The sequence below is a fragment of the Vulpes vulpes genome, chromosome 9 (assembly GCF_048418805.1).
Source record: "Vulpes vulpes isolate BD-2025 chromosome 9, VulVul3, whole genome shotgun sequence".
Classification (NCBI taxonomy): Eukaryota; Metazoa; Chordata; class Mammalia; order Carnivora; family Canidae; genus Vulpes; species Vulpes vulpes.
This window is the reverse complement of record NC_132788.1, coordinates 59,588,189-59,616,095: the sequence shown is the minus strand read 5'-3', so window position 1 is coordinate 59,616,095 and position 27,907 is coordinate 59,588,189. Positions and strand designations below refer to the sequence as shown.

Genomic DNA, 27,907 nt, shown 5'->3' with positions numbered 1-27,907 from the left:
GCCACCATCCCATATGTCTGCAAATTTATCTAAAAATCCTATCACTCCATCTGGGTTTTTTAGAGGCAGAGACACAAGAGTTGAATTAAAGCATTTATTTTCAGGAGGGCTAAGGATAACATATTAAGCTCAGACTGATTCTGAAATCTCATTTCTTCAAGAAGTCTTTCCTGATTCACTGAAGAAGTGGTGGTAATGAACAATTATCTTCCTATTCATTGCCAACACCACCCCCAGCTCCAAAATCCATTCTTTTGTCTATGCATAAAGGAAATAACCCTTATCAGATATTACATTTGTTTAATTGGTAACTGTGTGCTTGTGACTTAATCTAAGTTTCCAAGGAGGCAGGGGTTAGATGCCAAGTCCAATACCTTGAGCTGACAGGGACTGCTGGAGATTAAAGTGGAGTGGAGTAGAGTAGGGTGAGCTCCCACGGACCTAACTAGCTCCCACGGACCTAACTGGCTGCCATTTTAGTTTTGCTGTCCCAGGACTCTGGGATTTTGCCGTGGGCCTTCTTGGCATTGCTGTGGTGTCTGTGTAACTCTCCCACATGCTGGAAAGATGAGGCCCCACATGCCTCAGTGCCATGCCAGGGCGTGGGCTGCAGCAGGACAGAGGTTGTCAGGCAGAGCTGGCATCCGCTTGCTGGCGATGCTGGAGAGCTATGGGAGCTCAGGCAGGTATCCAGAGGCAGGAATCTGGGCAGGCAGGCCTTAAAGGTCAGATGGGGTGATGGGAAGAATCAGAGAAGGCAAGAAAAGTCTGAGGGGTTGGTCTTGACAATCAAAGCAAGTTGAAAAACCAAAGATTGGCAAGGACAGCAGGGTATAATGGAGAATGCAAGGAGCAGGAAGAGACCTACCTGGGTGCTGTCCTGCAGTCCCAATTCCAGGGGTGATCTAGGAACCTGTGCTCTCCTTTGCTTCTTTAGCTTAGCCTCATCTCCTCATGTGTAAAATGAGATGTTTGGTCTACAAGATCTAAAGTCTCTCTTTTTTTCTTTAATATTTTATTTATTTATTCATGAGAGACACAGAGAGAGGCAGAGACACAGGCAGAGGGAGAATCAGGCTCCCCACAAGGAGCCCGATGTGGAACTTGATCCTGGACCTTGAGATCACTCCCTGAGCCAAAGGCATGATGCTCAAAGGCTCAACTGCTGAGCCATCCAGGCATCCCTAAAGTCTCTTTCAATAACAAAATCTTGAGGGTTTGAGAGTCCCTGAATCATATTTTCAGTTCTGGAGGAGGCCTTCAAGATCTACAGTCAATAGCTGTTCCACAAAGGGGAGTGACCCAGAAATTCCAAGATTTTCCAGTATTTCAAAAATAAATTCTGTCCTTGCCAACAAAGGACCACAATATATGATCACTTAAACTGCAGTTTGATAATGGAGTTTGGGGGGAAATATAATAAAATGGTGTTCCCTTATGGCAAAAAGTTTGAGGAACTGATTAAATTCACTCCTTTCATTTTATATATAAAAAAAATGAGAGGAGAAATCATTTGCCCAAAGGGCACCTAGCAAGTTCCAGGCAGAACAAGAACCAGAAGACTTCATTTTTCTAAAAATCCATTCTAAGTTTCTACTCCTCCCCCCATACCTTCTGTCCCCACTGGCTCATGTACCAACATCCCTTATAGAGAATAAGACCTGAGCTTCTGAAAAATATTCTAGCTTTCCTTTCTCTGGTAAGTAGAAGGCAAGTCTGATCTGGCAACTCTTCCTTCTAGCAGTTCCAGATATCAGTGGTTAGAGTGTAAACTAACCTAAGTAGCACTAGAGGGAAGGTGCTGGATTACCTCTGCTGCCAAGGCACTGGAGATAGGTGTTTGAGTGGGTGTGTGTTTGAATGGATTGAGCAGAAAAGGCCTGTGTGTTTACTATGGGAAAAGCATGGTCTCTGCAGAGTCTGAAAGGCAGCCATGTGAAGAGTTACAGATCAAAAATAAAAGGGCCTGGCTATGAATACGGCTTAACTATTATGTGGCCTTGGACAAGTGATCTCTCTGGGCTTTGGTTTCTTCACTTATAAAATGTGGGGGCAAGGGACTCCAGGAGGTGCTAGATGTTTGCCAAAGGGTTTTCAACCCTCACACTGTAAGTATGTGTACCTCACCTCTTCTTTGTAGAGTTGTTCTGGTTTCTCATAGGTGAAGGATCCAGTGAGTTCAGTTCTTAAATGAGTAGTAAGTCCTAGAGAGACTAGGTCTATCTATCCTGAATACCATGAGCATGAAAATCTTCCTAAAGAATAGCTTTATTCATGACCCCTGCTCCAATTCTTAGGACTTCAGACTGCCTGCAGAAAAAAAGCTATCATTCCTTTCCTGGCATTTGAACTTTCATGACTTGTCCCCATGTTACCTATTTAGCTTTATCAGTTGCCATCTCTAGAATGCAAGTGTTTAAGTTAGAGACCCAAATTTCAATCCCAGCTTCATCTCTTTGCAGCTCTGTGACTTTAGGCAACTTTTGTACTGTCTCTGAGCCTCATATGTAAAATAAAGATTATAAAATACCTAGTTCATCAATTTGATATGAGGAATGAATGAAATATCCTTAAAATCATATAGGTACTGAATGAATGTTAGTGCATTCTTTCTCCCTTCCCCAACTAATGCATATGTTCTTTAAAAATAAGAATAGTATACCTCTTTTATATCCTCAGTGTACAAAGCCTCCAACATAGCAAACCCAATAAATATTTGTTTGATAGATTGATGTTTGTCTGTTGCATTTGTCTAGATAAGCTGAAATATTTGCTTCTCTTTTACAGTTTGCCCAGCTGGTGGCCATCTACAAGACATTGGGAGGAGAGAAGTTCCCACTCATTGAGCAGACATACTACCCCAACCATAAAGAGATGGTAGGAGATTGAGTGGGGACTTTAGTCCTCTGGTGTTTACATTCTGAGCTTGGTGATTATGGGGCTCTAAATGCCTCAGCATTTCAACCCCCCCGAGACTCTGTTGGGGATTAACTGTGCACCTGTTTTGTGGGGCTAGAGCAGCTGAATTTTAAATGCCAACCTCTTGCTTCCCAAATCCAGAGACCCAATAGGGAAGAGCAGAAACAAAGGAAGCTGAAAAAGTAAGAAATCTTTGGATCAACAATCAGAAGATCCTGCTATTTTGGGTTCTAGCCCTTGCCCTGCCACATGTCACTGGACTAGGTTAGAGTCCCTGTGTGTGAGTTTCCCAATAGGAAAGTTAAATGGGCATCATTATTTCTGACCAGGATATCTAATATGGTACTTATAAAATGTAAGTGAGATTAATTAATAGTCTTCTGGAAAAGTGTGAAGCACTCCTCAGATGTAAGGTGTTGTTCCTGTTATTATTCACCAGGCCCTTCCATTCCTTTGGCTTCCTCAAGATTGAGATAAGACTGGGCTAACTAACACTGTGCCTTCTCTGAGGCCATGCTAGGATGTCAGAAGGGGCAGAGAGATGGCATGGTTGGTTGGTACAGGACTAAAGCTAATGTGTTTCCTTTAAGACAACTTCTAGCTCAACTGTCTTCTTCCTCTCTGTCCCTACATCCTCTGCCCCAGGCCTGCAAGGTCAGTTGGTGACCACTAGTTAAGTCAGTTGCTTAACCCACTAATGGAGACTTTCTGCCATAACATTCTAGTATTGTACTGTGGGACAGTGATCATGTTTGTTCCCTTTCCCACTCCCTACTCCAAAAGGGATCTCCATTTGAACAATTTCTGTGAATCAAGAACCTTCATTTGGCATATGGAGATGGCGCTGCTTATTAGCAAACCACACATAAAAAATGAATAGCAACCTTGGGCCTTGAAAAGAACTACCTCCTTCATCTTTGCCAGGAAGAGGTTCTGGAACTTTAAGACCTCATCCTTAATAAATCCTTGAGGCGAACATAAGGGCTTTTCCCTTTCAGGGCAAGCTAGAAGCCTTGCAGAATCTAAGGAACCTTAAGGGATCTGTACTTGGAGTTCTCAGAGACTCTAACCCACAGTGATATGGTGACTGAACTGAAGGGTAGACAGGGAATAAAACTGACTTTTTTTCCTGCATAATGTCTAGCAGGGCTGACCACTGAAAACAGTTGCAACAGTTGCAAAACACATTCCCCATCTACCATCTTTTCCCCCAAGTGTCCTTGTGTTACTTTTCTCCTGTCCTCTATCCTGAAATTTGCCCTCAAGAGAGGACCTGCTAAGATCTCTCTGAGGTGTCAAAAGCTAAAGGGGAATTTCATCTTAAAATAGAAAAGCTTTTTTTGGCTTAAAAAATTCTGAATTAGGAATAAAACCATTAGTAATCTAGTAGAGAAGGGCTTTCTAAAAGAAACAGAAGAGAAGCTTTATGGATATCAGTGGAGGGCTTTAAGGATAGTTAACCTGCAGAGACGATACCTAAGTCTATTCTTGCTTAAAGAGGCATGCTAACTGGACTAGATCCTCTGCCAGGAATGGTATCAAGAGGATTATAGCGTGTGGAGGGAGGTTAGGCCATTGCAGGTCTCATGTTGGGTGACTGTATCCCCTAAGAGTCTCCCTCAAACAGATAATAGTATATGAGAGGATTAGATTGAGTGGGGACATGAGTAGAGGACATACAGCCATAGTGGGTTGTTCTTTTCATTCCCCCAAATCAGTTTGTTCTGATTCTGATTCTGTCAGCCCACTTTCTGGTATTGTACATCACAAGGCTACATAATCTCGTATGTATAATAATCCTCATTTCTCCCCTATCAGATCAGTTAAGGTAAGAGAAAACACACTCTCCTAGGGAGAAAAGGGAATAGTTCTGGCCTAGAAAACAAACTAAGCCAGAATCAAAATTTTCAGTAACAGCTTTCAGCTCGACTAAAAGGGTTTGGGAGGCAGGAGAGATGGGCTGAAGGCTGGCTAGATAAGTCATATTACTTTCCCTGGCCCTTGACAGGTGCTGGGCTGGCATTTGGATACAAGCTATAACATACCCCATCCCTATCCTAATTCTAGCCAAACTATCCATTGGTACTTTCCATTGGCTGGCAGTGATGAGGCAGGTGGTGACAGCCAGAGCTCCACAGGGAAGGAAAACTGGCTTGGGCTTCAGGATGGTTGAAGGGATGTGATGGTCACTGGCCCCTACTAGGGCTGGATGATGTCAACAAACTCCTTCCTGAGGAGCAGGTGGCCCTGGTACCAGCTGCAGGTGCCATCAACATGCTTCATGCAGACATAATGCTGGGCTTGGTACCCATAGAGCTTCCGTTCCAGCAGCCAGTCTGTCCAGAGGCACTCGTTGGGGGCTGAGATGGTACAGGGCACTGTATAGCAGGTGGTAATCTAGAGTCATAGCCACACAACATCAATATGAGTAGGGTGTTCTTTTTCCATTATTGCCTTTCAGACTCCTAGATATGCTTATAACCCAGCTCAAATGCCCCTGACTTCTGAAGCCTTTCCTAGTCCCCAAATTTCCTCCTGAGTTCCCCTTCCCCAATTTCCTAACACACAGTATTGCCTCTCTAATGGTATCTTTGGAGTCAGACAGGCCTCAGGGTTCTTAGTCTACCACTGACCTTGAGCAAATCGCTTCACTTCCTATAGCATTAATTTCTTTGCCTTAAAATGGAAATCTGAACTCTTCATAAATTTGTTATAAAGACTAAATTAAATATTTTAAATAGATAGACATTACAGGGCCTGGCAAAAAGTAGACTCTCTTTAAATGGTAGCTATATTATCTCATTCTTTATATGATGGCCACCTTCCCAGCCAAAATGTAAGTACTTTGGGATCATGGACTATGGACCATCTTGCTTCCCCATCCCCAACTTCATACAGAGCTTGGTCCATGTATTTGGTTCAAATACAGTACAATACATGAGTAAACACATGCACAAAGGAAGGAATACATGAAAAGTGAGGCTGCAAGGCTCAAGACCCTTCCTTCACCCCCCAAAGACCTTGTCAATGGACATTCCCTTACTTGGCAGCCACAATTCAGATGGTAGTGATGATTCAGACTTTCTCTCTGCAAAAAGGACAGGTTCTCCCAAGGTTCGATGTAGTTGCACAGGTGGATGAAGACTTTTCCATCACTGAGGACCTGACCTTCAAGAGGAATGGAGGAGAACCTAGCATGAGGAATCTGCTCGTGGACCTCCAGGAACCCAGGTCCTCAAAGAGCCCAGAATTGCTACTTCTTCAATGGCTTCTTGGTGGCATGAAGCTCAATTAAAGAACCAGAAAAAACTCTGTAATTTACATATTAAAGATGTTAACAGATTATGTTCATATGAGAGAGAGAGTTGTAGGATGAAAGCCATAAGTGTGGTGCAGAGAGCTTTAAAGTCAGACTGTTGGTACAACCCCCTTCTTTTCTCTCATTTACAGCTGTATGACCTTCAGAAAGTCACATGACTTCTCAGCTCAAAGATGAAAGTAGTAAGTTGTTGTCAGGATGAAATGAGAGAATATAAAGTTCCCAGCACAGCTCGGGCCCACAGAAGCTTCCATAAATAATAGGTCCCTTCCTCTTTCCAACCCTTCCCAACATCTTCACAGCCTAGTCTCCTGCCTTGTCGATACCTATCCTGGTGAGTCTCTCCCCTTCCCAAAGAAAAGCACGCCTTCTTTACTTATCAAACCCTTTCCTAGCTTCCAAAGACCCTTTTGAGTACCACAGTGTCCTCAAAGCCATCTCTGACCACCCTAGCCCATATCCCTCTTAGAACTTCCGTCACTCATTTATTCACTGAGCAACTGCTATGACTTGGTCCCAGAAATACATATGATGGAATATCTTTCCAAAGGAGCTTAATAAACAGTAGGGCAGATAGATAAGTAGATAAAAATTATCCTGTTCTATAAGAATGAACAAAGCACAATTATCTCTATCTGTGGAAGGGGTGAGGGGCAAGGAAGATGTCTCAGAGGAGATGATGCTTGCATTTGGCCTTGAATGGGTGGGTAGGAGTTCACCTGCCAGACAAATGAGGGAAAGGAATTCTGGACATTGGGACTGCCCTGTGCAGGGTGGAGGGGCACAACCCAGCAGAACATCTTCTGCAACTACAAGTAGTTTATTTCAGCTCTGGGGGAAATGAGGGGCTGGGAACTGTCAATCACACATGGCTGGAGACAAAGCTGGAGAGGTCAGCAGTGTTCTGGTCACAAGGACTTTCAACATTAGACAAAAGAGCTTGTGCCTTCTTCTGAAGAGCATGGGCCACTGATGACTTTTCAGAGGACTTGTATTTTGTCATTTATCCCCACCCATCAGTGAGACTTGACACTGAGGACAAAGAACATGTCTTCTCCTCCCCTGAATGCACCATAGTGCCTGGCAGAGAACTAGCACACAGAGGGAATGAAGTAAGTTTGTCTATTAATCCTGGGACCTGGAGGCCTCAGTGGCATGCCCTTGCCTCTGTCTCTCTCATCCAGAGGCTCCCAGATCAACACAATTCCACATCCTTAGATCTGGGGAGCCTCTACCAGTGTAGCTTCTAATGGCTATGACTTCTCAAGAGCCAAGCCTGGACTGTGAGCTCCTTGAGGACTGTGGCTTGTCATTAAGTCTCTACACTCCTTCCCAAGGCCTGGCAGTGAGTGGGTGGTCGTTATTGCAGAATGGATGGACAGATAGTGGAAATTCCTCCTGTTCTCCTCACCTGCTGTGTTTTTCTTTTTGTTGCCTTCTTTCCAAATATTTTTCTTCTTTTAGGGGCAATTTAGGTCCCATTTACACAGTGAAGTTTTCGTTATTGTTTACAACCACACAGATACCTCTTTTCCCTAAACTATAAAATAATTTAGTATTGTGTTCATTCACTCACAGAGTCATATTCTTGTGTGGTTTCTTAACTACTCTGTCCCAACCAGTTGAGTATGGAGACCTGCCTGGGCCCAGGTTCATAGAGATTTGTTAGAATTGTTAGATTCAAGGCTTCTGTTAAAGACCGTGCTTTACTGTACCCAGAATATGGCCTTTAATGTGAGTTAGCCAACGAGGCTATGAGCCAAGATCATGACCCAACATAGCAACCTAAAATTAATGCCATTATAGACTACAGTAACTATAGCATATGTGTTGTGGGGCAAGGTTGCACATGCACAATCCTTGTTTGTTCTGTGAAACCAAGGCATCACCTATAGTATACAGTGTCCAGTTTGGGGTCCTGTGTGAGGGGAGGGGCAGGGACAGTCTTTATTCCATTTTGAGAAAGTGGCCAGGATAGGAGGGGGTCTGGGAACCATGACCAGCAGGCCTAGAGCTAGAATGCATGTATTTATGGTCCTCAGGCCTGTGAGGGATTATCATAGGCAGAGGGCAGAACTGAATTCACAAGGGGCAGTTTCAGAGTGGCAGATTTTTGGCTCAAGATATCAAACTTAACATCAATTAAAATTGTTTAAAAATGGAACCAGCTGCCCTAGGCTGGGAGAGCAGCTTGTCCTTAAAACAGTGAAGCAGTGGCCAAGATCACTGTAATAAAGACTCTTCATTGAAAGAAAGGTTACCACAGCTTCTCCCAACTCAGAGGCTGCCTCTTAGTAATACAACTCTGTTTTATGCCCAAGAAAATGCCACCTAGCTCAGCTTGCTGCCCAAGGAGCCCTGGCTCCTTCTTGACTGCCTTGCTTAGGACAGAGACTATTAGGGCCACTTGTTGGTCTTTAACTTACCAGTCAAGAGATATTGCTTCTGGCTGTTAGCTTCTAGTTTCACACCACAGAGGGAGGAATCAAAAGGTGTATAAATATACTGAACATCCTTGACTTTCTCAAACCCTTTAAACATCTGAAAGGCAATTACAAAAAACAATATTTAGTCAGTGAGTATACTTTTTATCTTAACAGGAAAAACTCCCTTCTCAATCTAAAAAAAAAAAAATTTTAAACAAAAGTCTAGTTCAGGATTTGGCACACACAGATGACCCATCTGGATCATTTCTCTCATGAAAAATCTAAACTTTGGTTTATTCCAGTGAGAATACCTCTAGTAGCCTCACGCATAGGTAGCTGTAGGACTAGATGGACCCCTAAGGGCCTGTGGGGCCTCCTCCGTGCCACTTCAGCATCAAAACCCCAGGATCAATGAGCCAGATTGCCTGACCTACCAGCCCCACTCCCAGTACACAGACCCCACTCCTCCCAATAGCCCGAGGGGGTTAATGCCCTGTCCTGTCCCCATGTACCTTTATCTGTTTGATTTCATACCGGATCATTTTTTGAGTGTCAGTAGGATCTGGACTGGCAGGAACTACCTTCTCACTGGATATTTTGGCCCTTATGGCTGCATAAGAAGAGAAAAGAGGGGAACTTCAGCAACCTGTTGGAGCAGTTCCATCTGGCATCTGGATGACCTGAGCCCCCTGAAGAATTTTATGAGGGAATTCTGGGTTTAGGTCTTGTTGGATTGTACGGAGGACCATGTATATAAGAGTGGGGACCTGTAAACTCCTCCTCTGCAGCTGCTAGAAGTTCTAAACCCCTCAGGCCTATTAGGTCTCTTTAGAATATACTTTATATTAAAGTATAATCTCTATACTTAACCTGCATAGCCTAGATTGCAGTGGGTTGGAGGTGGGCATCAGGATAGAAGAAGGAAGAGGAGCCCCTTGAGAATAGTCAGTTTGCAGTCATCTACTTACATAGTCTGAGGCCTCAACAGAGCCCACCCAGACCTGATGTTGGTAAATGTTTATTGAATTAATAAATATGTTCTAACCCTGCACAGAGGTAGTTTATCTCTCGCCATTTGGGCATTAATCAAAAACTGGTTATAAAATTCTTCTTTGTGCCTGGTCTAACACTAGGTAATAGTACTAGTCCATACATATGGTTAGGACAGGGTCTCCCATCCTGCAGAACTCTTGGTCTAGTAGAGAATACATTTACAAAGAATAACAGCACAGTATACTGGCAGTACAAAAATGTTAGGGATACTGTGGTAACACCAAGGAGTCAGGAAGTCTTCAGAGAAGAGATACCTAAATAAGACCTTGATGGATGAATAGAAGTCTGCCAGGAATTTAAAGATATGGGGGAAGGGCATTCCAGGCAAAGGAAAGGGAAAGGGCAAAGGTGTGTGTATGTTGGGGTGGGGGTGCATGGAGTAAACAATTATAGGCTTGGTCACAGTGGGATGTTTATAATGAATGCCCAGTCCCCTGGCCCCTATTTCCCCCTCCCCACATCCAGTAGTTCAGAATAATCACTGGATAGCTCCTGTGACTTGTTCAGTGACACTCCATAATTGCAGTAGGCAGGGGGCAGGGGTTCATTAAGGGGGTCCCTTACACTTTCATTTCCTTGCAAGTCAGCCAGGCTCTGAGCTTGCAAGGTTGCTATGGCGCCGGCCCTGCCCACCCATCAGCCCCAGTAGGAGGCAACTGGTGCAGTATTTGATCTCCTCCCTTTTCCTTCAGACTCCAGGTCTACAGCTCAGCCCCAGACCAACCCCACACAACCACCCCCTGCTGTGGACCTCTTGGGCCTCCGGACTCACCAAGCGCGGAGTGGCAGACGTGCTGCTGGGGGTGCGCAGGGGCGCAGCTGCACGCCTCACCCATCCCCGGCGGCCGCAGCAGTGCCAGCAGCCGCAGCAACAGCGCCCAGCTCGGCGCGGTCCGGGGGCCCCGGGGCATGACACCGCAAAGCCCCGACTGAGCCTGCGAGGACTGTCAGACCAAACAGACCCTCCAGGGCGCATCCAGAAGCGTCGCGCCCCCCACCCCAGGCTTTTTGAGGTGGACCTAGGAGCAGTCCCGCCCGGATGGGCTCCTCCCTCCTTTGGCAGTAGGCCACCCACGGCTGCAGGACCCACAGCTCTCCTGACTGGCAGGCTCAGTAAAATGAAGAGGGAAGCCAGGAGAGAGGCCTCTGGCCTCTATTTCCCTGCCTGAGCAATTAAGCCTTATAGAAGTAGAGGGAAAGCACTGAGAAAGGATGGTGTCAAGGCAGAAAGACAGAAAGTGAAACAAAGACAAATGCACGAGGGCAGAGAGACCCAGGGCTTGTGATTCACTCTGAAGGAACAAGAGTGAGGAGAGGCACAAACAGAAAGTGAGACAGGCAGAGTCAGAGAGAGGCAGACAGAATTACAACAGGCAAAAGAGACAGTGACAGAGAGGACGGACCTCTTGCTGAGCTGCACACTGGGAATGAGACAAGCTACTCAGGGCTTCTTTCAGCTGCAGGAAGTGTTTTCAATGCCCTATTTATGAGGCTCCAAAGCAACAGCAAACAGTAATGGAATAGGACAGAGAAAGTTGGGGTGTGTGTGTGTGTCTTGGCGCTGTTGGCTGGGGGGTGGGGAGAGATGTCAGAGAAAGCAGCCTGTGCTTTAGAAACCCTTTCCCATATCCAGAGCCTCAGACTCTGCAGATGGCTGAGGACCGTGCTCCTTGCGGGGGTTATCCCATCACCTAAAGCAAACCTGGGACTTCAAAGCCCTCTCCAGACCCTAGGCTACACTGATTCTTGTCTCGTGTCATTATTCACTGGAGAAGACTGAGTCTTGTCAAAGAACCAAGGCTCATGGGGTCACTGCAACCAGAGCCTTGTCTGCTCTGTTTGACAGAGCATAGGGCTCCAAGTCTCCAAAGGAAAAGAGACCCAGGAGATTATTGTAGGATATTCCCACACAGTGCTGAACTAGAAGGTGGAAGGCTAGGTTCTGATTCTGTCACAAGGTAGCTTTGCAACCTTTGCCTCTCTGGCAACCTCTACCTCACTTTCTTCCCCATTATATAGGCTTGAACTACATGTTTCCAAAGCCTTTGAAGCTCTTTGCCCCAGCTTCAACTAGTCTCAGCCAGAAATACTGAAATCCTCAGGTTGGGTGTTCCCAGTATCTGTCCACACCTAGAATTCCCATAGGAATCTGACTTTTTATCAGAGTTAACTTTAAGTTTTTCAAAAGATATCTTCCCATTTTGATGTGGTAGTGATGTTTGAAAAGAAAAGAATTGAAAGAGAGCTGAGTCTGATTGAGAAGGGTGAGATTTGGGGACCAGGTTGATTCCTCATATAACACTCAAACCAACATAGAGCCTGATGTATTGGATGCATGGGAAAAGGCATCCAGTCCAACCTCTTTGTTTGGCAAATGTGAAGACAAAGTGACTTGTGAGGGAAAGTGACTTGCAGAAAGTTAATGGCAGAGAGGACTAGAGTGCAAATATCCTGACATATGGTGTAGTGCTTCTTCCACTCCACCCTAGTACTTCCTCCATCACCACTTTGTAACCACTTGAAATCCTGCCTTTGGAGGATAGTTCTCCTTTTAGGTTTCTATTGTCCTTCTGTTAAAGTATGACTATCCCAAAATAGAGTTTACACTTTTAAGGATGTCTTTCAAATTATAAGCATGCTGAATTCTTAAGTCATTTCTCTTCCAAACCCCAAACGGGGCAGAAAGAGGCCTTAGCATCCTAACGCTGTGTTTGGTGGTGAGTTTGGAGTGTTGGTGAACAGTGAAGACACTGAAAGGAAGGGAAAAGGCCAGGTTCAGAATAGGAAGCTGGACATTTGAAGGGGAAGGGGAGGGTACTAAAAGGTATATGACAAAGGGACATTAAGATTCCAAGATATATTTCTTTTTAAATTCAGGTTTACTAAGATACAATTTATATACAACAGGATTCACCCTTTCAAAGATGCTTTTTTTTTTTTCTTTTTTTTCTAAATTTGCTTTGGTTAAGGACTGATCCTGCCCAGAGTTTGTCTAAAGCAGAGATTGAAGCAATGAATTTTGAAGATGTAGAGTACCGAGTGGCAGAACAGGGTTCTTACAGTTCTGCTACTAGTATGCTATGACTTTAGGCAGGTCACTGTCACTCTACAGACCTCAGTTATTTAATTTGTAAACCAAGTAAGTTGGTCTAGTTGTTTAAAGGACCCTTCCAAAGGTGTTACCAAGAAAAATACTTGTAAGATTCCACAGAGATGAGGCACAGTCTGACCAGTTCATTCCTTCCTCCTCTGCTTTCAGCTGACACTGCCCACATTCCCTGTGGTGGTGAAGATTGGCCATGCTCACTCAGGCATGGGCAAGGTAAGGCCATGGTAAGGGTTTGCTATGCTTTGGGGTTGAGGCCAAGAAGGGCACTTTTCAGAGAGCCTTATTATGGATTATTCTGCCTCCTTTCCCCATTAATTCTTTCTAAGGAGATGATTTGGCCTCTCTGAAGCCATGAGTGTTACCCAAACAGACCTCTTCCAACAAGCAGAGTACAGGCCACTCACTTGGGCTCTTGGGCCCTTTACAGCAAGTGTGGCTCCTGAGTTCTAGGAGGGGAAACTAGAGAGGAAGGGTGTCCTAGGGAGATGTGACATCCAGGTTTACATACAAATCGACAACATCGTGATGGGTTTAGAGGCTCAGAGCTCTTGTGACTCTCAGTGTATGTATTGGTGTGTCTCCTTTTCTTCCTCTCTGCCTTGCTCCAACATTAGGTCAAAGTGGAAAACCACTACGACTTCCAGGACATTGCTAGTGTGGTGGCTCTCACCCAGACGTATGCCACAGCAGAGCCTTTTATTGACGCCAAGTATGACATCCGGGTCCAGAAGATAGGCAACAACTACAAGGCTTATATGTGAGTGGGGCTGGGGACCCAGCAGATACTCTTCACTTTCTCCTCAGCCCAGTGGAATATCTGAGCCTCCAGGTAGCAGCCAACTCTCAGTTTTGCCTCACCTGGACCAAAAGGCAGAGACCAGAGAGAGGGTGCCATTCAAGTCAGGGAATCCTAGCCTGAGTTCCTTTCTAGTCAGAGGAGGTCCCATTAACTAAGATGAGAAATAAAATGAATATTTATTTTATTCATTTATTTCATTATTCATTTATTCACTAGCCTCTAAATGAAATTTGACATCTCTTCGGTTATAAACCACAAAAGGCTATTGTAGTAGCAACAGCACAAGTGCCTTTGTTACTAAAGGTAATCACAGAGATTTTTGATTCACACTACAGTTACGCCAGGTATCTTTAAATACCAGTTATTTTTATCACTACTCAGGAATCATGGTAGTTACTAGAACTGTCACTGCATTTGTACCTGAAAATAATTTTGTTATTTACAAAGAAATATATTGTTCTACTAATTGCAGATTTGTTTAATATTTTGATAATTATTTTAAATAATTGGGTTTCTTTGTTATCTTATGTACTTTATTTTATACACTTACATATCTTATATATTTTTATATATTGAAAGGAATCCATAAGCTTCACCAGGCTGCCAGAATTCAGAAAAGGTTAAGGAACTCCTAAATGAAAATATATAGCCCTGGAAACACTCCACAGCACTAAAAGCCTAGTAGTTATGAGAATAGATGACTTCTCCACCTAACTATGTCCATTTGCCAGAATGGAAAGTTAAGTTTCCTCCATTCGAATTTAGAGAAAGAAAAGATTTAAAGATGACCCAATCTTCTATAATATACATAAGAATGCAAATAGCTTACAATTCCAATTTTGGAAATGTGAGCCTCTCACTTTGTAAAACCTATAGGGTAGTATTTCCTTTACAAATGAAGAACATTCTAACATACAAATTTGTTTTTGGCCGCTCAGCACTTAAGCAGACTTTAAGACTAAACAGCTTCCCTTTCTCTTGTCCATCTATTTCCATTGTTCTTGTCTCCCCTGGTTAGTGTTTGTACTAAATCCCACCCCTGGAATTAGTTAAGAGCCATGCCCCTCCCTCCCTTGTCATAACTCTGCACACACCTCTCTTTTCGCCCTTTGCACACATGGGAATTTCTATTATCCTTTAAAGAGCTCCCTGGGCAGGAACAGTGAAATAATCTCTGCAGCCCCATCAACTTGTGCAGCAGCAGGCACAGAGGAGGCACCCAATAAGTATTCAGGGAAGAGCCCTTGTACAGAACTGAAGCATAGAATCTTTTTTTACTTTTTTTTTTTACTAGATTGCTACTTTTTAAAAGTTTATAATTTTTTATTTAAAGTCTTGCTACTTCAAAAAGGAATTTAGGATTGATTTAAAAGTGTACACGATATAAGATAATTTAAAACGCCATTGTAAAAAGTAGCTAAAAGAAGCAGAAAAATCAGTATGTGTAGGCACCTAGGAAAGCAGATTTCCTACCCTTTACTTTTACAATCCCCTAAATTAAAAAATACAACAAAATAACAAAGTAAAATCCCCTAAATAAACACAAAATGCTTATGACAGTGGAGCAAAAGTGTCTTGATCCTTAAAAGGAGACACCTCATTTTTAAAGGCTAGGATTTCCAAAAGCAATTTCAAAGAAGCATAAGAAAGAGAATCCTCTATTAATGATGAAAGGTGGGCAGCCAAAGAAGCTTTAGAAAACATTTACTTACTTTTTAATTTGCAAAGGACAGTTATTTAGGGGAATATTCAGCTCCTCTTGGCTCCTCTTTCCCAATCGTTTATCTGTTCCCTTGCTTTCAGAAAGAATTGACCTGACAATAACCAAGATAAGATTTGAGAGTCTTCCTTACTCCCTTAGCTCTCACCATGGAGATCCAGACACAGCCATGTTTGGTGGGAAGAGGGTACTGTTACCACTCTGCTCTCAGTAGGCCATAATGTGCCTCTCTCTGTGGATGTCAGATGACCTACAAGTCCTGAGAGGTAGTTGAGCTGTTACTGAGTGGCTTTTGGGTGTCCCTGATGCTCTCCCATGCAACCTAGGTAACCTAGGATGGATCTGTGCCCTGCATCTCATTGTTAGAGAAAGGTGTGAAGTCTGAAGGACATCATTATTATTCGCTCAAATTTCCAAGCCCTTATTATGTACCAGGGTCCTGTTCTGGGGACCAGGAAATGAGTGGCTCTCTGCCCCTACCGTTGAAGAGCCCAGCCTGGTCACAGGGACACACTCATAAACCACCAATATTGGGAAGACAGTGTTAGTTTTATTATGATCTATCTTTGTGTCACTACTCAGATTTTGGAAGTCATTCATCTGTTAGTTGTTTATGTTTTCTGAACTAGGTAGTAGGGTATAGGGGAAGCACAGCACAATGAGGGAACCAAGAGTCTTGGACGTTTTTCTATCTTACGTCTAATATGACTGTATACACAACATTGGGCAAGTCATTTAACCTTTCTGAGTCTTAATCTCCTTGTCTATAAAGTTGGGGCAAGGATGTCAGCCTGCTCACAATAGGGGTTTGTACTGAGGCTCTGGTGAAGGGTTTGTGGAGGAAGAACCTTGGAAAGCAATCAGTACTGTATAAGTGTGAGGGGTTGGTATTACCACATCAGTTGACTCATTAGGCCGCCTCAGGGCTCTGAAAATTAGCCATATGTCTAGGTTTCTCAGTGTCTGAGATCAGCCTCTGGGGAAGGTACTCCTGGGAACTGCTGGGTGGAGACTACCACATGCATCCTCTCTCCAGACAGTAGCAAGTAACAAGGACAGCACATGTCAGTAGTGTGACAGGGCTTTTCTGTCCTCTAGGCCACCCCTTCCTCTTGACTGTGTCTGAGTGAAGACAAATAATTAAGAAGGCCTATTTTTGGTGTTTTACAATTTATTTAAAACTGTATCAATTGATCCTGTGACCACCTCATGATAAGAGGCTCAGAGAGGTGAAGTGATTCACCCATGGTCACCCAGGCAGTCAAGGGCGAATCCAGACCAGAAACCAGGTCATCCACCTCCAATTTAGTTCAAGACTAGTTGACTTTAACACCTGCTTGTGGATGGAGAGGGTGCAGAGGGTGCAGAGGATGCAGAGGGCATTTCAGAGAAGATGGTGACTTGATTCCATCAGCTGCATTTGAATGGATGAGGCAACTTAAGCCTGAGGAAGTTAACTGACTTGTCCAGAGTCATATTGTTAAAATACTGTAGACTCTCAGAAATCAACTGTTGAATAAACAAATAAATGAGCCAGTAAGGAAGCCATGGGGAGATATTCACAAGAATCCTGAGAGCATTCCCAGGATCAATAGAATTCAGTTTGTATATGCCAAGTCAGCCCAGATACTAAGTGGATAGGCTGCAAGTGGTTTACAGACTTGTGGACTTAAGACTTAGCTCAAATAACTAATGTGAAAAGTAGACAGGACTTTGAGGTTCAGGCAAAGTCCTTTAGAGGTTCAGGAGAGCAAGTGCTCATCTGATTGAAAAGATCAGGAAAGCCTCCATGGAGCCGCAGCAGTCTGGGCTGGACTACAGAAAGGAGGAGGACATTGAGGTTAGGGGTTGGCAGGGCATCCAGGTTCTAGGCTCAGCAGACAGGTGCCTGGGCTACTTATGCGAGAAGCAGGTAAGTAATTTTAACAGTGAACTAAAATTCTGGAAAGTCTCATGCCCTCCCCTTGCTGATGTGGCTCACTGCCTGTCCTATTCTGGTGGCACCTTATTGCAGGAGGACGTCAATCTCAGGGAATTGGAAGACAAACACCGGCTCTGCAATGCTGGAGCAGATTGCAATGTCAGACAGGTGAGTGAGCAAAGGAGTCCACTCCCTAGCCCAGCTCCATAGTTGAAGAGGTGAAAGAAATGAGTTCTGCCTAAAAGGAGCCTCTAATCAAGATAGAACAGAAAGGCCTAAGCAACCAGGTAACAAGATTAGGTAGGACTTGGTTATATGCTAAATTATAAAGATAGAATGGACATGATGTAGAAGCTCAAAGAAAGGAGTAGTTACTCTGCACTGGAATAGCGAAGGCCACCTAGAGTATGTGGGACCTGCTTTGAGCCTGGAAACATGGGTGGAATCTGGAGAACAAAGTGAGAGAACACTGTAGAGAGGGCAACATGCTTGGTGGGGGTAGAGGGAGGGGAGGAGGAGAGGTGAAGGGATGGGTGAGGTGGAGGCACCAAGGAATCATGAGTAGCAAGCAGGCTTGAAATGAGCTAACACCCTAGCCTCAGAACACCATCCCATCCCTTCCAGGTACAAGCTGTGGGTGGACACCTGCTCTGAGATGTTTGGTGGCCTGGACATCTGTGCTGTCAAAGCTGTACATGGCAAAGATGGAAAAGACTACATTTTTGAGGTAAGTCTGGCACAAAGAGTATCTCAGTAAGAGACAACCTCCAAGGCTAGAGGCCAGGCCCTTGGCTTCAGAACTATGTGAGTGGCCCAAACTACATTTAGATTACAGTTTCTCTGTCCAGGGGATGGTTCCCAGACAACACTAACAATGGATGTGCATAGTGAAATACCTCCACCAATGGGGAGCTATTGTTTCCAACCAGCTAGGCTGATCCACCCAATGGGGAAGAGATGCCAGATGTGGGTTCCTGGGGTCCAAACCTAATGCTATTTCTCTGGGAAGACTATAATGATTTACTATTTTTGGTCTCCAAAAGCTGGACTTGGGAATCATTTGGTTCAATCTGCTCATTTTCCAGATGAGAAAACTAGGGCCTAATGCCATGACATGTGCTCAAGGCCATGGAGTAAATCAGTGTCTCAACCTGGGCTAGAGCTCAGGTCTGCTGGATACAGGATATCCTTAGCATCTCTCTGAGCCTCAGAGATACTTTACTCAGCCTGGTCCTCTAACAAAACTTGACGGACTCCCTTTTTCCATACTAAAGGAAAGTCAGTAGCAGTGTGAATCCTTCACACATGTTCCTGCCCAATCTTCTGGGAGCAGGAAAGGCTCCTTGCCAGGAGTTGGTGATATTTGCAAAGGATTAGTGTCAGGAGCCCAAAGTGGGCTTCAAAATCTACTTCATGATCTGTTTGGCATGTAGTCTTTGGCATGTAGTATTCTAGATAGTCATATCCCCCTCTCTCAGTGGGACTCAGTTTTCTCATCCATAAATGAGAGTTGGACTATAGAGTCTATGATCCTGATTAGGTGGAAAATTCCTAAAGGAGGAAAACATTTACCTGGACCTTGAGGTACAGGAAGAATTAGGATGGCAGTGAAAAGGGAAGGCATCCCAGGTCATGAGCAAAAGCAGAAATCTAGTTGTTTAATGGGTAGAATATGTGCGGAGATAGAAACTGCATGGGTGAAAAATCTCGGAGATGAAAACTGCCTATTCCTAACTAGAGAGTTAAAGTAATGACCTTCATGTATTCCTGCTCTCCCTGCCAACAAACCTCTGAGCCCTGGAGTTATGCTATCTCCATGCTCTCTCCTTTTCACCGCTACCTTCAGCTACCAATTTTTCAGTCTCACTGAGCCCTGGCCTAGGTGAAGTCTGGGGGAAAGGACCCAAGGCAAAAGTTTGCTGGAGTTGGGGACAGAGGTGCTATTTCTGCAAAGGAACATGCTTCCAGCTCAAGAAAAGAACACTGGTTTCATCCCCAACCTATCTCTGATGCCTACTCATTCTGAAAGATATTTCCAGACCCTTTCCTAACCTGGGCTACATCTTCCACTAGGTCATGGACTGCAGTATGCCACTTATTGGTGAACACCAGGTGGAAGACAGACAACTCATTACTGAACTAGTCATTAGCAAGATGAACCAGCTGCTATCCAGGACCCCTGTTCTGTCCCCTCAGAGACCCTTAACCACCCAGCAGCCACAGGTAAGCAAGAGGAAGAGACACAGGAGAGCCAAGAACCATTCCCAGGTCCACTGTGGCTCCAGGATGGAGGAGCCTTCTCATTAGCAGTCTGCGGTATCAGCTATTGAACTGTCCAGAAATAGATTACTGGATTTCCTCTCTGAACTTGAAGTCTCTGGAGAACCAGATCCCATTTCCCTTAGGATACTCCCACTTGGGAGATCTTCAAAAAAGGTTGGGTCCTTTCACCAGCTATTCACTGTCTGTGAGGAGTCTGCCACATTTATAGACAAAGAAGGGTCTTTATCAGAAGTCTGCTGGTCTAGAGAGAAGAGAGGGTCAGGTCCCTCATTCTGGAAGAGAGTGACAAGGTAAAACTCAAATTAGAAATCTGCTTTCCTTGCTAAGGGAGAGGCAGCTTTTTTCAGTTGACTATGGTGTGTGACTCATGGCCAATCACATTCACAGTGACAGTCTCCCAGCTGCAGACCTGGTAGGAAATCCACATTGAAGTTTTTGTGGCTGAGGCCCTATGGCTGTAGAATGGGACAGAGAAAAGCAGGGGGTGGGCATCTGAAATCTCATCTAGGAGATAACTCATTTTGCAAAAATACCCCCAACTATCTTCACACTGAACTTTTTCATAATGAAGTGATAAGAGCTTAGGACAAAAAATCCAAGAACTGAGTCCTAGTCTAGCTGTTCCCCTAAACATCTGTGTGACTCTAGGGAGAAGTTACCACCTTTTCTAGGGCTCAAGTTTTATCACTTGTACATGAAAAGCTCTCAGAAATCTTTCTTTCAAAATCCTACTTCAAACAATTAAGAAGGTAAAATAGAATAGTGATTTCAGAGTGCAGGTTTTGAAAGGAGACCTAAATTTGAATCCTGGACCTTCCATGTATTGGCTTTGTGATCTTGGATAAAGTACTTATAGGTGGCTCAGCAGAAATGACAATGGCACCCTTCTCCTAGGGTTATTATGAGAATTAAATGAAGCACCTAAAATACAGCATATATATAGTATATCATAAGTGCTCAATAAAGGTTACCTATTGTTATTAAGTAAGTAAGCAGCCTCAGGGCTTGGGTTCCCTGCAACTTCAGGCTTCAAGATCATTGCTTCATTTCCTAAAGATCAGTGCCTCAATGGGATTATACTGCAACCAGAAGCCAAGTAATTGGATTCTGGAAATTCTTTAGTAAGAAAGAAGAAAAGGAGTGGGGAGGGGAAAAAACAGTAAAAACCAGACTGGATTATTTGACATAGAAGCAAATTCCCCCCACATTTGTCTTATCACTTGAATGTCAAAGAATCATAGTATAGGAGGATAGTTGATATTCATAATAATGGACCTGAATCATAAGGAAACAGTTATATTTAAGTCAGTATTCCAAATGTTGTTTAAGAAAGCTAGAGACATAAAATATAAGCACTATTTCTGTAGAAATGGCTAAAATAGGAGAGCCTGAATGACTTAGTTGGTTTAGTGTCTAACTCTTGATTTCACCTCAGTTCATGATCCTGGGGTCCTGGGGAATCTGCTCTCTCTCCCTGTCCTTCTTCCTCCCCCCTCTCTCTGAAATAAATAAATAAATAAATCTTTTTAAAAAGAAATTATTAAAATAAAACTGTGATAATTTGTAAGTAATTTCTTTCTCTGGATCTCAGTTTCTCCACCTATAATATGAGATCTAAATACCTTTTGAACTGTGAAAATTTCTTTGAGTAGAATACTGCTAACCTTACTCATGCTGCATAATGGAGCTTCTGGGCTAGTAGACTTACTCTGGGTATCCAACTTGAGAGTAGTCCCCTGCTGTGGGATGCTATCATACATTAGCTCTTATGGGTGTTTTATACCCTGTATAGCTGGTGTCACATGTGTCAAACCTCTGGGCAAATTTAAGAAACTGTTTCTGTATGTCAGGAATGTTAGTCACCAGAGAATTACAGTGGGGGCAATTAAGAGAACAAAGATTAATTGTTTGTTAGAGATACAAGCCCATTATTTAAATGTTATACTTAACTAGAGGTGATTTAAAAAGATATTCCTGGTTAAAAAAATATCAGATCTGTGGTTAGATTTTATGATTTTGTAAAGTTTAGGGATTTACAGATTGTTGCTTGTCACTGCCCTAGAGGAAGAGTGGCAGGTATCCCCCTTCTTCCCTTTAGCCCTGAGAAATACAGAGAATATCTGGTTGCAGCTTAAAGAACTTATGACAGAGTAAGTCCAATGCTCTACCCAGGTGAGATTAAAAAAAGGGGTGGGGGCTGTTCTGGGATTTTGTGAGGATCCCTTAAGTACTTTTATAAATAGACCTGTGCAAAACTATCTAGACCTTCTATAGTGAAGTCATTTTGAACTAGAATGGAGAGGAGACCTGAGTTCAGCCTTGTCCTTGCCACTGACTTACCAAGTGACTTGGGTAGATATCTTCCTATTTCTGTGCCTCAGCATCTTCATGTGTAAAATGAAGGACTGAACAACAACAAAACCCTGCTAAGATGTCTTCTAGCAATGAAATTTAAATTATACAGAAATGACATCTGAAGCATAAAAGTTCAGTAACAAAGAGAAATCACAAAAAAACCCTTTGCACCCCAGGAAAGCATTAGCTCTTCTTTGATACAAGCCCCTTACTTTGCAGGCATTACATATTGCAACCTAAATATTCTCAAGAAAAAATCTAGAAAATATCAGAATCAAGTCATAAACATATTAAGTAATGAGCTTTCCTAAATATAGGGGCTCCTGCAAAAATCCCTCATAGTAAAAGCCAGACTGACTCAAGGATAAGCTTTTTCTCTGCTCAAGCTCACATTCAAAGCTACAACAGGATATTGTGGAAAGCACCCTGTGCTGGGAGTCAGAACATGTGGGAGTTAGTTGTACTTTATCATAAAAGTATGTGACCTTGGTAAGTCATTCCCCATTTCTAGACCTCTGGTTCCTTGCCTTATAGAATTAGGTTGAATCAGATGATATCTAGATCCCTTTCAATTCTAAGGTCACGTGAAACCTGGAGTCTGCCCAACTGCAAAGTCTGACAGTACAGTTCTCCACAAGACTCACTCCTCACTCCTGACACCAATAGAGTTTAGAGAGTTCCCAAGAATTCTTGGGAAGGACTCACATAACTTACCGCAAACTGTTGTACTCCCAGGTGCATAATAGGAAAGGGTATGGATCAAAATTAACCAAATGAAAATGCATAGGACAGAGTCTGGAAGTGTTCCAAACATGAAGATTCCACTGTCCTAACATTCCTGTGTCCATATGTGACAGTACACATGCTGCCAATCAGGGAAGCGCATCCGAGATTCAGTATTCACAGCTTTCATTGGTTTTCAGGTCGTAGGCTTGCTTGATTGATTGATCACCTGCTTGAAATTGGTCTCCAGTATCCCCATCCCTGGAAGTCAGGTTAATACCATGTGGCCTCAGGGACCACTGTGAGTCACCTCATCAGCATTTATTATCATGTGTGGTCTGAGGGGCTCTCACCACAAATAACAAAGACACTCCTATCACTCAGGAAATTCCAAGAATTTAGACTTCTCTCCCAGGAGTGGGGGTACAAAGGCCAGATATATCTTTGGGCAAAGTCTTTACTAAGGACATGATTAAATTAAATTAACAAATGTCTCTTAAATATTTTGAGAGGGCTATGCTTTATTCAACTATATTTCCACTGACCAGCACAGGCCTAGCCCAATGTGTGTGCTTAAAATTAGAAAGCAGACTTAGGGGTACGATGATGAATGAGATACAGTTCCTGTCCTAAAGCTGTTTAGATTCTAGATTAAAATCATGACTAAATTCACATTCGTCAGATGGTACCTTCTTGTATTCTCTGTTAGTGTCCTCTTGAACCTTGTGCCTTGACCCCAGGCCACCCTAAATACAGAAAGTATACCACAGTCTGTCACATTTGGCCAAACACTGCAACTTGGGCTTGAGGTTATGACTGTACTGGTCTCCATTTCTTCCTAATGATAACACATTTCCACTGGTTATGATTGAGGAGACATTTCAGTCATCCTGGCTCCAAGCCCATGGAGCTGTCAAACCAGATTGTTTTCATATTGCCACTATTACATCTGCCAGTTTATTTGCATCTTTAGCCACATGAATCTCTTCTAAGGCCCATGGTCCATGAGTGTCCTTTTTGCTTTCAAGTTATCTCTCTCTTCTCCATCATCAGTTTCTTCTTTTCTAGACAATTATCACATCCACCCACAAACATCTCCCATTTAGAAAAATAAAGTAAAAGCCAATCCCACCGTCCTACTGAAATTGCTCATGTCAAAGTGACTCCTTGTCACCTAGTTCTCATCTTTCCATCTCCTTATCTTACAAGACTTCTCAGTAGCCTTGATACAATTTCCCACACTCCCTCCTTCTTGAAACACTTTCCTTTCTAGGCCTCAGTGATCCTGTTCTTGCCTAGTTTTCATTCTACCTCATTGGTTTCTCCTTCTCACCTCCTTTGCTGGCCCCTCCACTTCTGCTAAACCTCCAAATGTCAGTGCCCTAGAACTTGGTCTGTGTATATTCCTTGGTGATCTCAACCAGACCATATCTATTTCCTGCCCTGACCACTCCTTGAACTCCAGATTCACATTTCTAACTCTTGCTTGACATCTTTATTTACATGTCTAAAGGCATCCTAAATATAACATGGCTAAAGCAGAACTTTTTCCCCCTAAATTTGTCCTTCCTTCTAATTTCTCCAAACAATTCATATAGGCACTCTTACCTACCTCTTTGCCTTCATACCATCCTAGCTCTTCCTCACTGGTAAGGTCTTTATATGAGCTGTGTCCTCTCTCTGAAATGCCCTTCCTTTTGTTTTTGCATGGCTGGCTCCTCATGAGAATATAACTGAAATTTCCTCAGCTATCCAGTCCAAAGTTTGGATCCAAATCACTGGCTACCACCCCTGCTTCTTTAATTTCCTGCATAGCACTTGCTATCAGCTAAAATCATTCCCATCAGTCCATTTCTTTGGCTCTTCCAGTAGAATGTAAGCATCTGGAGAGTAGGGGTCTCTTCACTACCTCTAGGGTCTGCAGAGTAGCTAGCACCTGGTAGCCATTGAATATATCATGGGTATACTAAGGAAGGGTGGGTGAGAGTGATTTAGACAAGTGCAGTCAGTAGGAGAGTTAAACAACAATAACAAAACTAAGTCTGGCTACTTTTTTATTATCATCATGTGATAGCACTCCTATGCAAATGACAGTGATTAAAATATTCCTCCTATCCAGACAAACCATTCCTCTTCTCCTCCCCTAGATAAGGCATTGTAGCACATATTTGTTGAATGAATTTCCAGATGGAATAACTGTCTTTAACAGCCCTTACAGCATTTTGGAATTGGTGTCAGGATCTTATGAGCGATTTTGGTGGTGTGCATATGGAAGGGATATGAACCAAGGAATATTACCTGGGTCCCAGCCAGAATTCTGCATGATATGCACTGAGCCCTTAGCTGCTGTCACTAAATCACATAGCATTCCTCATTGTCAAGTCCCTCTTTTTGGCCTCTTTCTTCTGTGGCTCTGGCAGCTCAGGCTGAAAGAGCTTCTGGCCTGAGTCACAAGCCCTAAGAGCTACTTCTTGCCCAGTATTCTAGGTCAAGACCAAGACAGGCAATGACTAGCCATTTATCTACCGTTCTCTTTCTCTCTTTGTCTGCAGTCCCATCCTTACAGCTTTCATTAATTTGACTCTAGAAGAACTAGCCCGTAAAGGAGGCTGAGGGGGAGATTAGTAGAGGGCCCAACTTGTCTCCTTGTCAGTCAGGCACCTAGCCCAAGATGGATTAATTATAGAAAACAAAGAGCAAAGTCATTGGAGTGGGCCCAGGCTAGCTGCTGTGCCCAGTTCAAAGGGATAGGGTGGGTTTCTAAGAGGCACTGGCTGTGTTGCTGAAAGTAGGGAGGTGAGTGGGAAAGCCTTATCTGGCTAATGACAACATACATGGTCTCAGCCTGACTGGACTGTCAGCTTCGGAGCTGCCCTAAGAATTGGCCAGGGCAATTGTTGGCTCTGAAGTGCTTCAAGGAGACTGTTTTCAAGGTGGCAGTGACACCTGGTGGCCAGTGATGGCCAAAGCCTCCAGGCTATATAACCTCCCTGCAGGCCCTGTTCTCCCATCCCCCACACACATTCACTGACCCCTGGGGTCTGCCTTCTGGGTCTGAGCTGGGCCTTATAATCCAGGGCTCTAGAGAAATATATGCTGTTCCTGAGGCTTGGGAATCAGGAAGAGAACTTCAGGTAGACAAAGTTTTCAGGTCATGCCAGTAGAGGTGTCATCCTGGGGCTCTCCATGTGTTCATCTTTTTAAATTTCCAATCATACTGCTTCCATTTTTATTATTTTCCTATAAATTCTTTCAGAGTCAAAGGGCTGAATTGCTAATGCAAGGATTTCAGGCACCAACGGGCTTTCTATTTGGCTTGTGGGTTATTCCCATGAGGAATGATCCTAAGACTCGGTCTTTGGAGGCATTTGTACACATGTGGTATCCAGGAGGAAGCCGAGCCTCTTCCCCTACTGTGAGCTGATCAGATCACACTTGCAATGTTGTTTGCAGTCTGAGGGCCACAGTATAACATGGACAACCTCTGACTCTAACTGGAATGTGCTCAGAGGAAATAACCAGGAGGTTGAGACATTTGGGCAAACCTTTGAGTAAAAGTTAAAGGAGCTCCAGTTGAATAGCAATAGCCTCAAGAAGCCCATGATTTAGTACCATCAGTGCCCTTATGGCTGTAATGGGAGAGAACTGGTGCCAAAAAGCTAACCTGACAAAAGACAGGAGTAAATTCTCTAACACTAGGAGAGAAAAAGGCTGCTCTGGGAAGTGGTGTGTGCCTGCCACATCATTGCTGGTGTTTATTCAGAGGCAAGATGAGCCATTTGTCAGGGATATGGTAAAAGGGTGGGCTGCGGGCTAGGGCTGTTGGAGCAGGTAGCATAAAATCTTCCAGATCTAGTATGCTGTGTGGTAGCCACAGACCTGGAAATGGCAGTGATGAGACTTCAAAATTGAGGGGCTGAGGTCCATAAATCTGCAGCCTCTGGCCTCTGGTGGGACATTCCCCCAGTCCCTTTTATTAGTTCTTTGGACTAAAGAGATACTCAAAACATTTTCAGCTAGGTCTTTCCAGTGACAGAGGCTTGAAAAGATGAAGTCTCTGAGTACAAGGACACCAACACCAAGGAGGGGTTTCATTGTGGTCTAAAGTGCCATGCAGTTAGGGAAGGGCCACGACTCAGATCCCAATCATGGGACTAAGAGGGACTTACATAGCTAAGAAGAAGTAAATTTAGGACAAATGAAAGGCCTTCCTGCTTCCCACAGCAGGACTGGCTTTAGGGAATTTGTTCCCCAGTGAGCATAAGCTGAAAATGTGAGGAGATTTGAGGCAGGTTCAGATAAAGTCACTAGTGACCAGATCCCTTAGCAGACTATTCAGGGAAACTGACTATTTTGGGGACGTCTTAACTTTTAAGGGACATCTTTAATCACTTGAAGCTGACACTCTGACCTCGAGTGACCTGGCCCTTAGTGCCCCCGTAGGTCTTGTGGACTGCCCCCGTGGGACACTTCTTGTGTCCTTAGGAAGTCACTGCTTGTGGGAGGGCCCCAATCCAGGAGATGAGCTCTGCCCTTGGAGTAGCAATTTCCTTCATGAAAGGAGGAGGAGGAGCTCATCCTTGGGAACCTTTTATAACCTTTCAGTGGAAGGAAGGTAGGCACTGGTAACTGCTAGAGTGATCTCAGAAAGATCCCAAGGTGCCTGAAAACATGCTGTCCCTTTTGCTCCAACTGAACCTACAACCTCCCAACCACATTCCTTCCTGCAGCCTCATTCCCCCTGGGGTCCCAGACCGGGGGAGCAGAGCCTAGGGGAGCTGATCAAAATAGCTCTGTGCCATGTCAGGCAAGGAGCTTGGCCTGGCCTCTTTCCTGGGGCCAGACCTTGAGACCCTTTCTCAATTTCCTGTCTCAGATATGCTGAGCAAGCACAGGCCTTCCTCCTTGGTGGGGGCAGCTGGACACAGGCCAACAACTCTCAAAAGTTGAGTCACTCAGTGTCTTTCCTTCCTCAACTTTCCATCCTGCTGGGACCTGAGATAGGGGCTCCTGTCTCCCAGCTTGTCTGCTGAAAGCCAGAGGGTAGCAAATTAAAGGTGCCTTTGACAAGACCCCACAAACCCTCATCCATGGGCTTGGTTTCTCTCCTAGACCAGTGATTTCCTGTCCATTCACCTTAAGAGCTAATATTTACTGTTCTAAAATGACTCTTCTGCATCTTCACAAGCCTTGTTGGAACAAGTCAATGATATACAGAGGGCATGGTATAACCTAGCCCAGAATCCCCTACACACTGAGCTACTATGTAACAGGTGACAA

At 43.9% G+C, this 27,907-nt stretch overlaps 2 protein-coding genes across 2 annotated transcripts in view; one reads left to right on the top strand and one right to left on the bottom strand.

Moving 5' to 3' along the window:
• Positions 1–27,907, top strand: part of SYN2 (synapsin II) — a 197,422-nt gene that overhangs the window by 155,673 nt on the left and 13,842 nt on the right. The window contains exons 5-10 of the mRNA XM_072720275.1: positions 2,788–2,877; positions 12,977–13,039; positions 13,441–13,583; positions 17,360–17,434; positions 17,891–17,993; positions 19,340–19,489. Coding sequence (XP_072576376.1) covers positions 2,788–2,877; positions 12,977–13,039; positions 13,441–13,583; positions 17,360–17,434; positions 17,891–17,993; positions 19,340–19,489 — 624 coding nt within the window. The remainder of the gene's footprint in view (positions 1–2,787; positions 2,878–12,976; positions 13,040–13,440; positions 13,584–17,359; positions 17,435–17,890; positions 17,994–19,339; positions 19,490–27,907) is intronic.
• Positions 81–11,176, bottom strand: TIMP4 (TIMP metallopeptidase inhibitor 4). The gene is made up of 5 exons (XM_026016888.2): positions 10,490–11,176; positions 9,177–9,274; positions 8,665–8,779; positions 5,963–6,087; positions 81–5,316 (listed from the first exon to the last, which is right to left on the bottom strand). Exons 1-5 carry the CDS (start codon positions 10,626–10,628, stop codon positions 5,119–5,121), a joined length of 675 nt encoding a protein of 224 aa, XP_025872673.1. The 5' UTR covers positions 10,629–11,176; the 3' UTR covers positions 81–5,118.